This window comes from Artemia sp. Qi Xiang Cuo, chromosome 11 (assembly GCF_049724085.1).
Source record: "Artemia sp. Qi Xiang Cuo chromosome 11, ASM4972408v1, whole genome shotgun sequence".
NCBI lineage: Eukaryota > Metazoa > Arthropoda > Branchiopoda > Anostraca > Artemiidae > Artemia > Artemia sp. Qi Xiang Cuo.
In genome coordinates this window covers 24,259,377-24,273,441 of record NC_142804.1, presented here as the reverse complement: position 1 = coordinate 24,273,441, position 14,065 = coordinate 24,259,377, and the positions used below count along the sequence as shown (strand labels likewise).

The following is a 14,065-nucleotide window of genomic DNA, read 5'->3' as shown; positions in this document are numbered from 1 at the left end:
AGAAATCCAACTCAGAAAAGCCCGAAATAGTAATGTACATATCCCAAACTATAGGTTTCAGACAGCATTCACCTACGAAATACTAAGAAAGCTTAGCTCAGAAAAGTCTGAAATAGCCAACTACTCATCCCAAACTCGAAGTTTCAGACAACAAACACCTATGAGTGACTAAGAATCCTAGCTCTGAAAAGTCCAAAAAGCAAACTACACCCCCCAAATCATAGGCTTCAGTCAACACACACCTACGAATGGCTAAGAAATCCAGCTCAGAAAAGTCAAAAATAGAAAATTAACCATCCCAAATCATAGGTTTCAGTCAACACACACCTACTAATGGCTAAGAAATCCAGCTCAGAAAAGTCAGAAAATACCAACCCACACAACCTAAATCATATGTTTCAGACACCACACACATACGATAGACTAATAACTCCTTTTATGAAAAGTCTTAAATATCAAATTACATATCACAAATCATAGTTTTCAGACTACACTCACATATGAAAGGCTAAGAAACCTAGCTCAGAAAAGTCAAAAATAGCAAACTAGTCATCCCAAACTATAGCTTTCAGACAACAAACACCTATGAAAGGCTAAGAAATCCAGCTCAGAAAAGTCAAAAGTAGCAATCCACCCATCCCAAATCATAGGTTTCAGACAACACACACCTATGAAAGACTATGAAATCCAGCTCAGAAAAGTCAAAAATAGCAAACTACATATCCCAAATCATCGGTTTCAGTCAACATACACCAACGAAAGACTAAGAAACCTAGCTCAGCAAAGTCAAAAATAGCAAACTACACATCCCAAACTATTGGTTTCAGTCAACATTCACCTACGAAATACTAGTAAACCTTAGCTCAGAAAAGCCTGAATTAGCAAACTACACATCCCAAATCATAGGTTTCAGACAACACACATCAACGAAAGACGGGGGCACGGGGGGGGGCCCCGGGCGGGGCTGGGGGGGCCCGGAGGGACATTTGGGGCCCGGGGGGCCTTTGGGGCACAGGGTGGGCCTTTGGGGGTCCGGAGGGACAGTTGGGGGTCGGGGGCGGGCCGTTGGGGGTCCGTTGGTCCTTTGGGAGCGCGCGGGGCCGGGGGGGGGCCCGGGGCGGTCCTTGGGGGGTCTGGGGGGGCCTTGGGGGGCGCCGGGGGCCCTTGGGGAGCTGGGGGGGCCTTTGGGGCACAGGGCGGGCCTTTGGGTGCCTGGGGGACATTTGGGGACCGGTGGAGGGCCTTTGGGACCCGTTGGTCCTTTGGGAGCTCGATGGGCCTTTGGGGGGGGGCCGGGGATGTTCCTTGAGGGTCTGAGGAGGGCGTTTTGGGGGCTGGGGCTCTATGGGACCTTGGGAGACCTTTGGGGCCGGTGTAGGGCCTTTGGGACCCCGTTGGTCCTTTGGGAGCTCGATGGGCCTTTGGGGAGCCCGGGGTTGGCCTTTGGGGGTCTGAGTGGGCCTGGGGGGGCACCGGGGGCGGGTGGGGCACACAGGGGCACATGGCACCCGTTGGGGCGGGCCTCGGGGAGCCGGGGGGCCCTTTGGGGGTCCGGGGGGCCCTGTGAAGACCCGAGGAGGGCCTGTGAGGGTCTGAGGAGAGCGGGTGGGTGGCTGGGGCTCTTTGGGAGCTTGGGGGACCTTTGAGTACCGGGGGCTTCCTTCGGGGTTGAGGTGGGGGATCGGAACCCTTTGGGGTTGGGGTAGAGGACCTCACAACACTGTTCAAATGGAACTTGTGTATTATAACGACCACAGAGTTTCACCCTCAAATTCTCTTCTAAAACCTTTCTTAAAATCTTCTTTCAAATGGCTCAAACTGTTTCGCCAAAATAATCCCATAAAATGGATAAAAAGGTTTCACCCAAATAATCCCTAAAAGTAATTTCAGCGTGTTCCTTTTGTTTGGTATCTCTGCGCTAACGCATTTCAAATTTCTAGGAAACCCTTTCCTACGTTAATCTCTTCATCTCATAAATTTTCCTAGCTAAACTATTAGGGTGTCGTTAGAATATCAATTTATCTCTCCGACTTAAAGCTCCGTGAAGCCGTATTTAAAAATAGAATTTCTATCTCTTTAGACTCCCGCATAATTCCAAGATAACATGTGATGTCAATTATAATTCCTGACACTAAAGATCAATGAAGCCCTATTTAAAAATAGAATATTAATTTTTCTCTCTGTCCTAAAGAATGTTTATCCCTCAGACCTAAGATTAAAGAAGCCTTAATGTTTCTTAATTCTCCCCATCGTGAATCAATAATTTCCCCTAGCGATTATGTAAATCAAGTTCACAGGTGCTATTTCTCAGGTTAAGCTAACCAAACAACAATGAAGCCATGTTTGTTTCTTAATTCCCCCTTCCTCAGACCTAAGATTAAAGAAGCCTTAATGTTTCTTAATTCTCCCCTTCGTGAATCAATAATTTCCCCTAGCGATTATGTAAATCAAGTTCACAGGTGCTATTTCTCAGGTTAAGCTAACCAAACAACAATGAAGCCATGTTTGTTTCTTAATTCCCCCTTCCTCAGACCTAAGATTAAAGAAGCCTTAATGTTTCTTAATTCCCCCCTTTGTGAATCAATAATTTCCCCTAACGATTATGTAAATCAAGTTCTCGGAAATCCACTTCCCCTTCGATTACGCAATCAAGTTCTCGGAAATCCACTTCCCCTTCGAGTCCTAGATCAATAACATTGTTCCCGTTAGAATTCAATGCGCATGTGCAACCTTCGCCCCGGAGCTATTACACATAGAAACATCAAATAAATCGACCTTGGAAAAAGAGGTCATTGACCCCATTACGTAATCTTTCTCCCTAGGGAGACTATGCCCTTATTTGGGGTGCAAAAAAAGTTGTAGGTGGCAGCAGGGGTGAGCAATGGGACTCAATAATGCATCTCTACTATAATAATCATTCCTATCGGAAATTCAAATTTAAGCCATTTTTGAGCTCTTGAAAATGACAAAAAATAGGGTGTAAAAAGGCTAATATAGGGTGTAAAAATGCTTAAAACATTTGTTTTAAACTTACTGTTTCATAATAAATCCTTATTTTAATCCACAAGCACTGACTTTCCATGAGTAACTTGGATAATCACAAGTATATAAGTTCCAAAAATTCATTTTCCAAATATTATGTTTTTTTTTCTTCCTTAACGCCGAATGTTCAAGAATGCGTTTTCGACGAAACTTCGAAAATATTAAACCTAACCAAACCAAACCTAACCAAACCAAACCTAACCTAACCTAATCCTTTAATATTTTCGACGGTTTGTCAAAAACGCATTCTTGAACATTCGGCGTTAAGGAAGAAAAAAATACATAATATTTGCAAAATGAATTCTTGGAACATATTTCCGATAGGAATGATTATTATATTCGTAATCAGCATAAAAAAAGGCATCGAATGGTGTATTCACTTTAGTCATAACTCAATAATATGATTTCGTATATATTGACCAAAAAAGTTTACCTAGGTTAGGTTACGTATTTAATATATGCTATGCTTTACCCTTGCCCCCCCCCTAATGCGTAAATATATAGCCCAAATTTTTTTCTAAACTGTTATATTTTCATCCTATTTTGTTTTATTTCATTAGCATTAAACTTCTCTTATCGCGTGTTTACTGGTTTCTAGACAAGTACCGTTTTGGTTACTATTGAGCCGGGTCGCTCCTTACTTACAGTTCGTTATAACGAACTGTTTGATTATTACATTGTAGTGAAGAGCACAGAAAAAAGTGAAAGATAATCTAAAGTCAATAGTAGACGAGAAAATTCAAAAATATTTTGAGAGAAATCCAAAATTTTTGAATACGCCATTGAATAGTGGATTTTGCCTTATATTTGTTTTTCAGTAATCTCAGAACATAATTCGACGCTAGAAATTTTCGGCGACACACTGACGTCTTTGCGGCGGCGATGTGTGGATTTATTTTCGGTGGTGGGGCTTTGGGGAGTACATAGAAGATATTTTTTCATGTTGCATCAGATTTGACTAGCTTACAGGTATTGCAGGTTAATAACATCAATTTTAATAATTTTGTTTTTCTGCAGATAAAATTTTCCTTGTGACGGTATTTTTCTGCAAATGAAAAATGGAAGTTTTGGAGTTCATTAGTCATATTATCAAGGAACCAGGGCCCTATCAACCTATTCTGGGTATAATTAAGGGTTTCAGGAATGGAGCTGTGTAAGTATAATTTGCCAAAGCGCGTTTGGTCTTTCCAGATGCTGATAAGAAGAAAAAAATCACTTTAGGATGACGATTTTAGAATGAACAGAATAACATTATATTTCCCTATAATTTCAATTAAAAACGTTTTGATAATTCGCTTATAACTCTTTTATAAACAGAAATGGAGTAACACAAAGAAATTAAAGACATAAGAAATAAATCAACATTCCCTACGACAAAAGTAAATGCATCAGAAAAGTCTAACAAGAGGATAATCAGGATCTAGTCACAAATGAGCTTGTTTTAATTTCGAATCCAATTTTTATCAGAGACCAAGATATTAGTAGCACTATACTTACGAGGAATCATTCGGTTTTGCCAAAAACCATCCTGGTGGCAAAAAACAATAATTACATCCCATAACGAAACTAGAAAACTGGTCAAAGGGCTCATCCCTATTTTACTTCTTTTGGTCCTAAATAATTCGTTGATAATTTAAGCGGTAAAGTATTTGGACAGTTGACAGTTCAAATATTTACAGTAAAGTATTTGGACACTTTGAAGTTAGAAAACAATTCTTACTTTGTAATATACATATTAATTGTAGCTAACACATTTGCATGTAGACCCACTATACTTTACCCCCCCCCCCCTAATGTGCGCGTATAGCCCAAATTTGTTTCTAAAGTATTATATTCTCATCATATTTAGTGGTATTTCATTAGGATTGAGCGCCAAAGAAACACTTTCTAATTAAATGAAGCACTTGAGCGAGTGGCGTATAATACACAAGTGGCCTAGTTTTTTTGCTGTTTTATATTTATCAGTGAATTATTTAGGACAAAAGAAGTGATATAATGATGATAATATTTTTAACAATCTTAAAAACAGAATAGGAAAATTTCAGCTCAATTGCGGCTCTGCCTTAGTTAAATTATCATAATCATTAATGATAATTTCGCTGATAAAATTATCATAATCGTAATCATTCGCTGGTAATCTACTATCGTCAAACATAAGGGTTTCTTTTTCTTCAAAACACAAGGATGTTTGGATACGGAGTAAAATACCAAATGAAATTAACGAATCCGTTTCTTTTCTGTCATTTAAATAAAATGAAAAAATATTATTTTATCAGGCTTCAGTAGTTTAGCTTGTAAGTTTTTTTATCGTTGTAGCTGATGCATTGTTATTTCTGTGAATGCTTTTAACTGATAGTGTTTTTAAAGCATTTGATCTGGACAGTTGTTCTAAGTGTATTTCAAAGGTATTAAGTCTCAGGATTCTATTTGGGCCGAATGACCTGTTTGTTAAGCCTTTGACTCTTTCGTAATCTATCTTTTTTTTGTGAAATAATATGAGTTTGAAGTCTGATAAAAAGCCTGATATTTGAACTAAGATCAGTAATTTGTATTAAACACCAAATTTTCACATTTTCAGTTTTACCTGATGGTCAATTTCCTCAAACGAAGTAGGAAGAAGCTTACAGGATTTAGCTAAGCTAACTCCAGAATGGCTAATTAACTTCAATTCATCAGCCAACACGCGTACAATGGTTTAGTTTAATTTGACAAACTCGATGTAATAATGCGTGGAACACACAAACAAGACAATCACTAAAGAGATGGTGTAACAGACACTCCCCTTCCATTGTCAAACGTCCAGACCAGATTGGAATATTACCGAAAGAGGCAGTCTCACGACCAGAGTTGAATATATAAATTAGAATATATATATAAATTGAATATATATATAAATTGAATATAAAATGACTATATAAATTGAATATAAAATGAATATATAAATTGAATATACGAAAAACGGAGAACTAGTATTACAGACGAATTTACTTCAAGTGGATTAAAAAATACCATTATCGGCCATGACCACAGTTTATATAATTATCCAGTAAGTTTATCGCAGATCATTTCTGGTCTTCATTCTCGGTACGAACAAAAAGCTCCTCCCACTTTTTTCTGCATTAGCGGGTTAGTCTGTTTCCGATTGTTTCCAACAAAGTGCATTATTCGTAATAGCGGGTTTCCACTTGTTTCCGATTCGATCACAGTCTGACTTGTCTACCCATGAAAAGATCTGATTCCGCTTATGTTTCTATCTGCAAAAACGTTCTCTGGAGCACTCGCACCTTGGTCCGGGTTTTTATAATGGGTGAGATAGGGAAAGATCATACTGGATAATTATATAAACTGTGGCCATGACAAACCAAATAAATCGCTTTTGAGACTGTCAACGAACATAAACACGCTTCAGAGCCATCTATCTATGCCTCTAATTATAATGTATGACGCAATAAGCTTTTAGACAGAGAAATTTAAGAGCAGTAATTTCCAGTGATTAGTTCTAACGCCTGCAATCTTTTAAAAGAACTGTCAGTTTTATAAACTATAATTGTGAAAATTAGCAATAATCAGAAATTGTGTGATATAATATAATATTGTCAAATTTGTCCCTTCCGATATTTGCTGGGACATGCATTGATGTGACCAAGACTGGATCAGAGAATGTATTTCAGTAGAAATGTAAAAATAATGTTCTACCTTTGCACTTACTTGGCATTTTCAACCCCTCCCCCTTCACTCCACTGGAAAAATATTCTTAACCCTGTCCTTTAAATTTTTTTTATGTGTGCCAACGTCTTCAATTAGTGTTACATATTAACTTGAACATATTCTACTAAACTATTCCCAAGAATTAAAACTTCATGGCCTGGTTAAGTCTATTCTAAAAGGATTTTCTGGGTAGTATCTAAGACTATTTTGCTACCAAATTTTTCATTTCTTGATAAATAGTGACAACGATGAAAAATAAATTAGAAAAGATCTCATTTTCGGTTTCTGGAAGTTGGAACGTTATTTTTTTTTGTGTTTCTACTATGGGAAAAGTAAATTATCTGCTTGGTTTTGGAAAATTTATATCTCTCTCATAAGCATGTTTTTTTTTTAGAATATGCTAGCTTTGAAATCTCGTAATTATCATGGAAATATTCATTGTTGAGCGTCAATAAGTTTTATACCCTTTTAAGTTTTCATCTTTTTCAGATTTGCCTTTTTTTTCTTTTGATTTGCTAAGCTATCCAAAGACGATAATACTAACAAAAGGCTGCACTATTTTGAACTTTTGGGAGAGAGATGAAGGGGGAAATCGTATAAATTTTCCTGCGAGGGAGAAGGGTCAATTCGGATAAAGTTAATTATTAACTTTTACTATATAGGCCACTATATCCCAATTTTACAGCAGAGGGGTCCTTTGGACTAGATTTAGGGAGAGAGACTGTGTGTAGGTGTGAAGATGATTACATAAAATATTACCAGTGGGAGGGGGGTCACTACAACGCTGTAAAAGTGGATAAAAGCTGAATCAGTGGTATATATTTAAAAAGTTTAGCATGAAATTTTTAAGACAAACGATAAATTGCTAATTTAATAATCTACTGTGCTCTTCTAAGGAAAATTGTAAGTGAACATTCGTTAAATGTCTTTTTTCGGGGAGGGGGCATGGGCCATTACAATCAATCTTAGGGCAGTCCTTTATCTTTGTGCAGATTAGGTGGTATCAAAACAGTATTAAATTTGTTTATAAAGCAAATTTTATCTCGTCGTAATTTTCGAATAATCTTTCTCTTAAAAGTTAATCATTTGAAAGGTCAGAACAATAAGACAAGTTTACATAGATCGATTAAATGTTTTTATCTTCTAATCTTTCCCAACTTTTTCGAAATGATTCTTTTCCAACTAACTTTTTCTAATTGATGATTTTTAAGTTTTAGAAATAAGGCTTCCCCGTCATGTTTTTTTTTAGTTAGACATGAAATAGAATGTGAAAATAACACATTGATGAGAAAATAAGGGTTATCTTTTCAATTTTTTCTAAGAAACAAAACTAACCTTTCCTATTTTTGACACAATCCAGCACAGATAGATGTTAAATCATTTTCCAGAAATACATCCAGTACATGTTTCTTTCATACTGACATGGGTGCATAAATGTTTCTGCCAACATTTCATTTTTTTTTATTTTTAAGGGTGAGTCCTATGGACAAATTGTAGGTTTGGGTCCTCTTTATCTCTTCGGTGTGTTTATTCTGATACCAGCCTTTAGTTGAATTTTGCAGAATAATACGAAATATATATATATATATAGCACTATTTTAGATAGCTTAGCTTCCCAGTAATGTTTCACTTATTTTTTAAATTAAAAAAATGTATTTCTGGAAAATGAAAAAAAACAACTACCATTACTATTATTTTTCTTTTTTTTTAAGGCCATCATCTATATGTTCTATGCTTTGTTGGTTATAAATGAGTTAATTAGAAGTAACACATTATAGGACCAGCCCATTAGTTTTGGTGGACAATGATATTATTTTCTATTTAGTCCTGCTAAAGCATGGATTCTCAACCTGTATAATTCCCGTTATTTTTTTTGTACAATTCATAATTGTACAATGTATAATTCCAATTAGTTTTACTTTTGAGCAAATATCGAAGAAAATTTATTTGTGAAACATTGGTTGGTTTTTTCCATTCCAACTCAATTTTTGATGTTTGAAATCTCTTGGCTATTCCAACTGTGCAGTTAATCATCCCAATGCTTATTTCTCTGGTATACAAATTTTAGAACCATCAGTAAACATTAATATATCTTTGCTAGAGCAAAAATACCTGAAGGAATAAAAAGTAGTGATATCCAGCATAATGCAGCTGTAGAACAATGTGAATTATATAAATTACAAAAACAACTGCCATTGGCATAGAAAACATATTACAAAATGACCGAAAACATTTTGGTCTTTGACTACATTTTTTTAGATAATTTCTTATACCAGTTAGACTATTTCCCTGCTTAAAAAACTAAAACGTGCCGTATATTCTTATTACTCAAATACCTTAATAAACAAAAACAGATGGTGAAAAAAAAAATTCCACCAGGTGTTTGTGTATTTAAATAAAAACTAGCAGCTCCCTAATAATTGTTTATGTATTCCATTTGATCTAGCTTCTGAACATTTTCAGGGTTCCTGATATGGATAATGGTTTCAAAGTTGTTTCTTTATTTTTAGGTACGGAGCAAAGATTCGGGCCCCTCATGCTTTGGTTATGACATTCCTTTTCAAAACTGGAAGGTATTTAAATATTTTGTTTAATTTTGAAATACTTAGTCAGATATCCTTGCTATAGGGCTTGAGTTTCATAGTAATCTGATTGTACATGGTTTCTTTTTCAACGATTAAGATATTGACTCTTATGTATACAAAATCGTTGGGTGTGATCTTCCTAGAACTACAAGTGAAGTTTCAAAGGCAAGCATCAAATTTCACTTTCTGAAAATTATTCCCAAATTTTTGTGACTTGGGTTATTTTGTCTTAGTTTGACTTTATTGAATATAAACACACAAATAAAATACAACTCCAGGGACTGATCATTGTTCCCTATGACCTGAATGTAGCAAAATTGAACTCATTACTTTATAGACAGAAGGTGCAGCAGTAACAGATATTTCTGTAAAAAAGGGGTCTAACATTTTAGATTTCTGCGGAAGTCTAAACAAAATTTAAATGAATTCAGGGGGGGGGGCACAACAAGGGAGCTTGTTGCTCTTTCCAAGATCTGATTCAAGAAACCAAATTTTGCACATCAGCCGTTTTTATCCCATAAAAGAGGGAAAAACAAGATTATCCAAACAGAATATCTAATCGGAGAGATGAATTTAAGGGGATAGGGGGATAAATTTAAGGAAAACTTCCGAAGCAACACTAGACAAGCATGAGTTTTGTAAAACAGCTTGCTGACAAATTTATGCGAATTCAGGAAATTTATTGTATTCTCCAAATTTGGGAGAGCACAAATCTCCAGGGAGTGATCGGAGTGATGTAGAGACCTACATGAATGTTAACTGTTGCTTATTTGGAATTTTTAAAAAAGAACAGAAGTTTTTTTTTTCACAAATTCTTTTTGGAAGCTGGTTGAATTTTTCGTTAAGACGGACTGCATTCATTTCCACCATAAAACTCTTCTAAACTTTCCTATTAGCCCTCCCTCCTAAAAACTACTGCTTTTTCCTTGTAGATATATGTAGATACGAGCCCTTGTAGATTATAAATACATAGCATTTTATTGCCATTGCCATATGAAATTGGAAAAGGTAACTTCCAAGAGCTCCCTGAAGAGGTTTGACCCTTATAAAGGTTGAACAATTAGCTAGAATTTACTATAGCGTTTGCAGAACTTCTTTTTTATGAAGCTCGTGGTTATGCGAATTTTGCTTTGTCAAGCATTTCTTCATCAAATTTCACTTTCCAGTTCCTTCGAGGTTTAAATGAGTAGAACTTTTCATAAATTTTTTTTTTTAAAAATATTGCTGTTTTCGAAAATCCGACTGCTTTCTTCGTTGGAGAATTTGAATATGTAGGGTTCTATGTAAAATTATCATTTGCTTTGTAGTTAATGCCTTGTGTTAATGTATAATGTTTTGGGATTTATTTGAAAGTGATTAAAAAACCAATGTTAATTAGAGCTTTGGGACCAAAACTCTGTGAAGTATCGACTGTGTACTCATGCAACTGTGCCTATATTTTATATATATAAAAAAAAATATATATGTTCTTTTTCCTGTTAGTCATTTTCCATAGAATTATTTAGCTCCAGAAATAAGTCTTCCAAGCCTGAGGCAGCAATAAAACGGGGACACCCAATAGTGTCTTTAAAGGACCTTTGTGTATATAAATCGTTTGTAAGATTACCTTAGTGTCTGCCTTGATGATTTTCTGTTGCCATGGACTATCTGTAAAACGATTGGTTATTGGATGGGACAAGCTTCATGAATGGGCATGGGTCTTCGGCTCTCAAAAATGTACCCTAGATTTTAACGCCTCCCTCTGCTCGCTTTGCATTATTTTTTCATAATGCTAGTTTGATTAGTTTAGCTTATTTTTCAGTGCCAATAACTAAGTTTACGCACTCAAGAACACTCACGCCTGCGGTAAGGTCCACTTCATCTGCTTGTGAGATTATTTTGATTTGTATTGGTGTTTTTATGCTTAATATTGTTTTGTATGTTTTTTTTTGTTATTCGACTTTATTGTAATGTTAGTGAGTCAAGAATAAATTATTATTGTTATACTTGATTGGGTTTATACTATCAACAAACAGTAATATTGACATTTTAACTGACGAATCCAGTCGTTTTGAGCTGGACTTGTTAGGAGTTTCAGAAACTCATATCCTGTGGGTAGCAAACATGAAATTATGCGACATAGAATTTATTTACTCTGGTAGAAGGATAGGGTGCATAGGCAGGGAGTAAGACTCATGATGAATAAGGACAGGTAGAAATATAGTATTTTTATCAGGGGATTCTAGTGCCTAGGTTGGTAGAAATAGGAATAGATGGTGTTTTAGCCTAGGTAAATTTGATGTAGGAAAGGAAAATAGCAACGGTTATAGACTGCTGCAAGTATTGTCATCAACTTTATTGGCTATTTTCTTGTAAAACAAAGACTGGCTGGATGGATACAAGATTATAGGGCATATAGGAGTGCTGTTATTTATGTTAAAAGTAAAGATTACCATCCAGTAATGTCTAGTGTTAATCTGAACCTGAAATTTTAGGAAGGGTAACTACATTCCGGTAAGTTATAACCTTGGTAGACTCCAGGACGAGAATTTGAAAGAAAGTTTCCAGGAAAAGTTGAATATTAAGCTGGACAGTCTAAAATTTGGCAATGTAGAAGTTGGATGGAATTATTATGGGAAAATATTTTGTGAAGTAGGATGGTGTTTTAGGGAGTAGAGTTAGAAATGCAGCTAGGAGTACTAGTAGAAACGCTTTAAGTTTGGTAGATAAGAGGAGTTTTTTGTACAGTAAATATTTCAGTGCTACGTATGAGAATATGAGGAATGTAAGGAAAGTAGAGAAAGTATTAAAGCATGAATGAAAGAGGTGTGAAGTGGAGGCTGTCGATAGAATTGCCAAGGGTCTGGAAGATAAAGCTGGACGGCATATAGTAAAATATTGTACTAGTATGTTAATAAATTGAGAGGGAAGAGTCAATATAAACTTGTTCCAGTTGTAGACAGGAACGAGGCCTCAATTAGTGATAAGGAAGGAGTTAAAGAGAGATAGGCAGAGCATTTTGAGAATGTGCTTAACCGTGATAAAGTTACAGGAAATGATAAAGAAAAGAATGAAGAAGTTTGTTAAAATTTGGAAGGCAAGGAAGATATATTTTGTGAGGAAAAATAAGAGACAGCACTACAAGGATTAAAAAATGATATGGCATAAGGTGCTGATAGTGTGGTAAATACTTTTTTGTAATATAGTGGTTGTGAATTTAGAGACAAATTACTGATGATCATTAATATGATTTTTTAAAAAAAGGGAAGTACCTAGCGACTTTGGAAAAACTTTATTTAAACCTCTTTATAAAGAAGCTGATAAGAGTGAGTGTGGTAATTATAGAGGCGTTAGTTTGGCTTATCTAGGAATCAAATTACTTGGTAGGATTATACTTTTTAGACTTAGAGATGATCTAGATAAAGTTTTAACAGAAGAAGAAGTGTTTTATTTTTAAGAAGGGGATAGGATGCATCGACCAAATATTCACTGGTAGATTAATAATTGAGAAGTGCCTGAATCATCAGACTTCTTTAGTAGCTCGGTTTTATAGATTATGAACAAGAGTTTGATTTGGACGATAGAAGAGCTTTAGCTACGGTCCTATCTTTGTACAGCGTACCAGATAAAGGCGTATAAGGGATTAGTGCTGTGTACGAGAACAACATTTCTGCGCTCAAGGTAGGAAATGAGGTTAGTAGGTGGTTTCTTATTGAAGGGGAGGTAGGAAATGAGGTTAAGGTAGGAAATGAGGTCAAGGTAGGAAATAAGGTTAGTAGCTGGTTTTGTATTGAATCAGGAGTAAGCAGGGTTTTATTCTATCTCCATTTGTATTGATCATTTTGATGGACTCTGTCCTAAGGAACTTGGAAAAGGCTATGAGAGTGTATGGATTCAAATGGGGAAGTAAACTCTCCTAAGCTTAGATTATGTTGATGATTTGAGTGTCATTTATAAAATGTCAGCAAAATGAATGATTTTTTGGAGGTTTTAAGATTTCAAAGTTTGAAAACATAAGTTTTCAAATGTTTTCATATGCACATAGCACCTTATGCTGTGTGCATAAGGTGCAAACATAAGTTTGAAAATTAATGTTAAGAAGACCAGGTCGCTGAGAATCAGAAGAAATGAAGGTTAAGAGGTTATGTTGGGTAACGAGAAGGTCGATCGAGTAGATGGTTTGACTTACTTGGGTGGTATTATTAGTAAAGATGGTGGATGCAGTGAGGATGTTAAAAGTAGAATAGCCAAGACCCAGGGTGTTTTTCACAGTTGAAAACTTTTTGGACGAATAGGAAAATAAGTCTTAGAAACAAGATTAGAATATTGAAAGCTACATTGATGACATTGATCAAGCATTGTTCTTTGGAAGACGGACGAGGATATGCTAAATGTTTTCAAGTGGAATTGTCTACAGATTGTTTTGGGCACCCGTCTGACTTACCGTATTTCAAACAGTAAGCTGTACGAGAAATGTGGTTCTATTCCGCTTTCTAGGGATATAATGGGAGAAATTTGAGATGATTAGGACACGTTTTGCGAATGAAGGACGACATATTGCCAAAGATCTTCCTTTTCGGCCATCCACTAAGGGCCAAACGAAAAGCAGGTCTTTCCTGAAGGGCGAAGAAGTCGCAAGAAAGGATTTTAAGGGAATTGGAACTTCTTAGGAGGGTGTAAAGAGAGAAACTCTGAGTACACTAGGATAGAGAAGGAGCCTGAGCAGCTGTCTTGGCCTCGGGAGGCTTGGT

General features: G+C 36.1%; 1 protein-coding gene across 1 annotated transcript in view; it reads left to right on the top strand.

The window, feature by feature from the left end:
• Positions 1–14,065, top strand: part of LOC148946785 (peroxisomal membrane protein 4-like) — an 87,904-nt gene that overhangs the window by 34,509 nt on the left and 39,330 nt on the right. Inside the window, exons 2-3 of the mRNA XM_089097143.1 lie at positions 4,060–4,195; positions 9,261–9,323. Coding sequence (XP_088953269.1) covers positions 4,101–4,195; positions 9,261–9,323 — 158 coding nt within the window. The 5' untranslated portion in view covers positions 4,060–4,100. The remainder of the gene's footprint in view (positions 1–4,059; positions 4,196–9,260; positions 9,324–14,065) is intronic.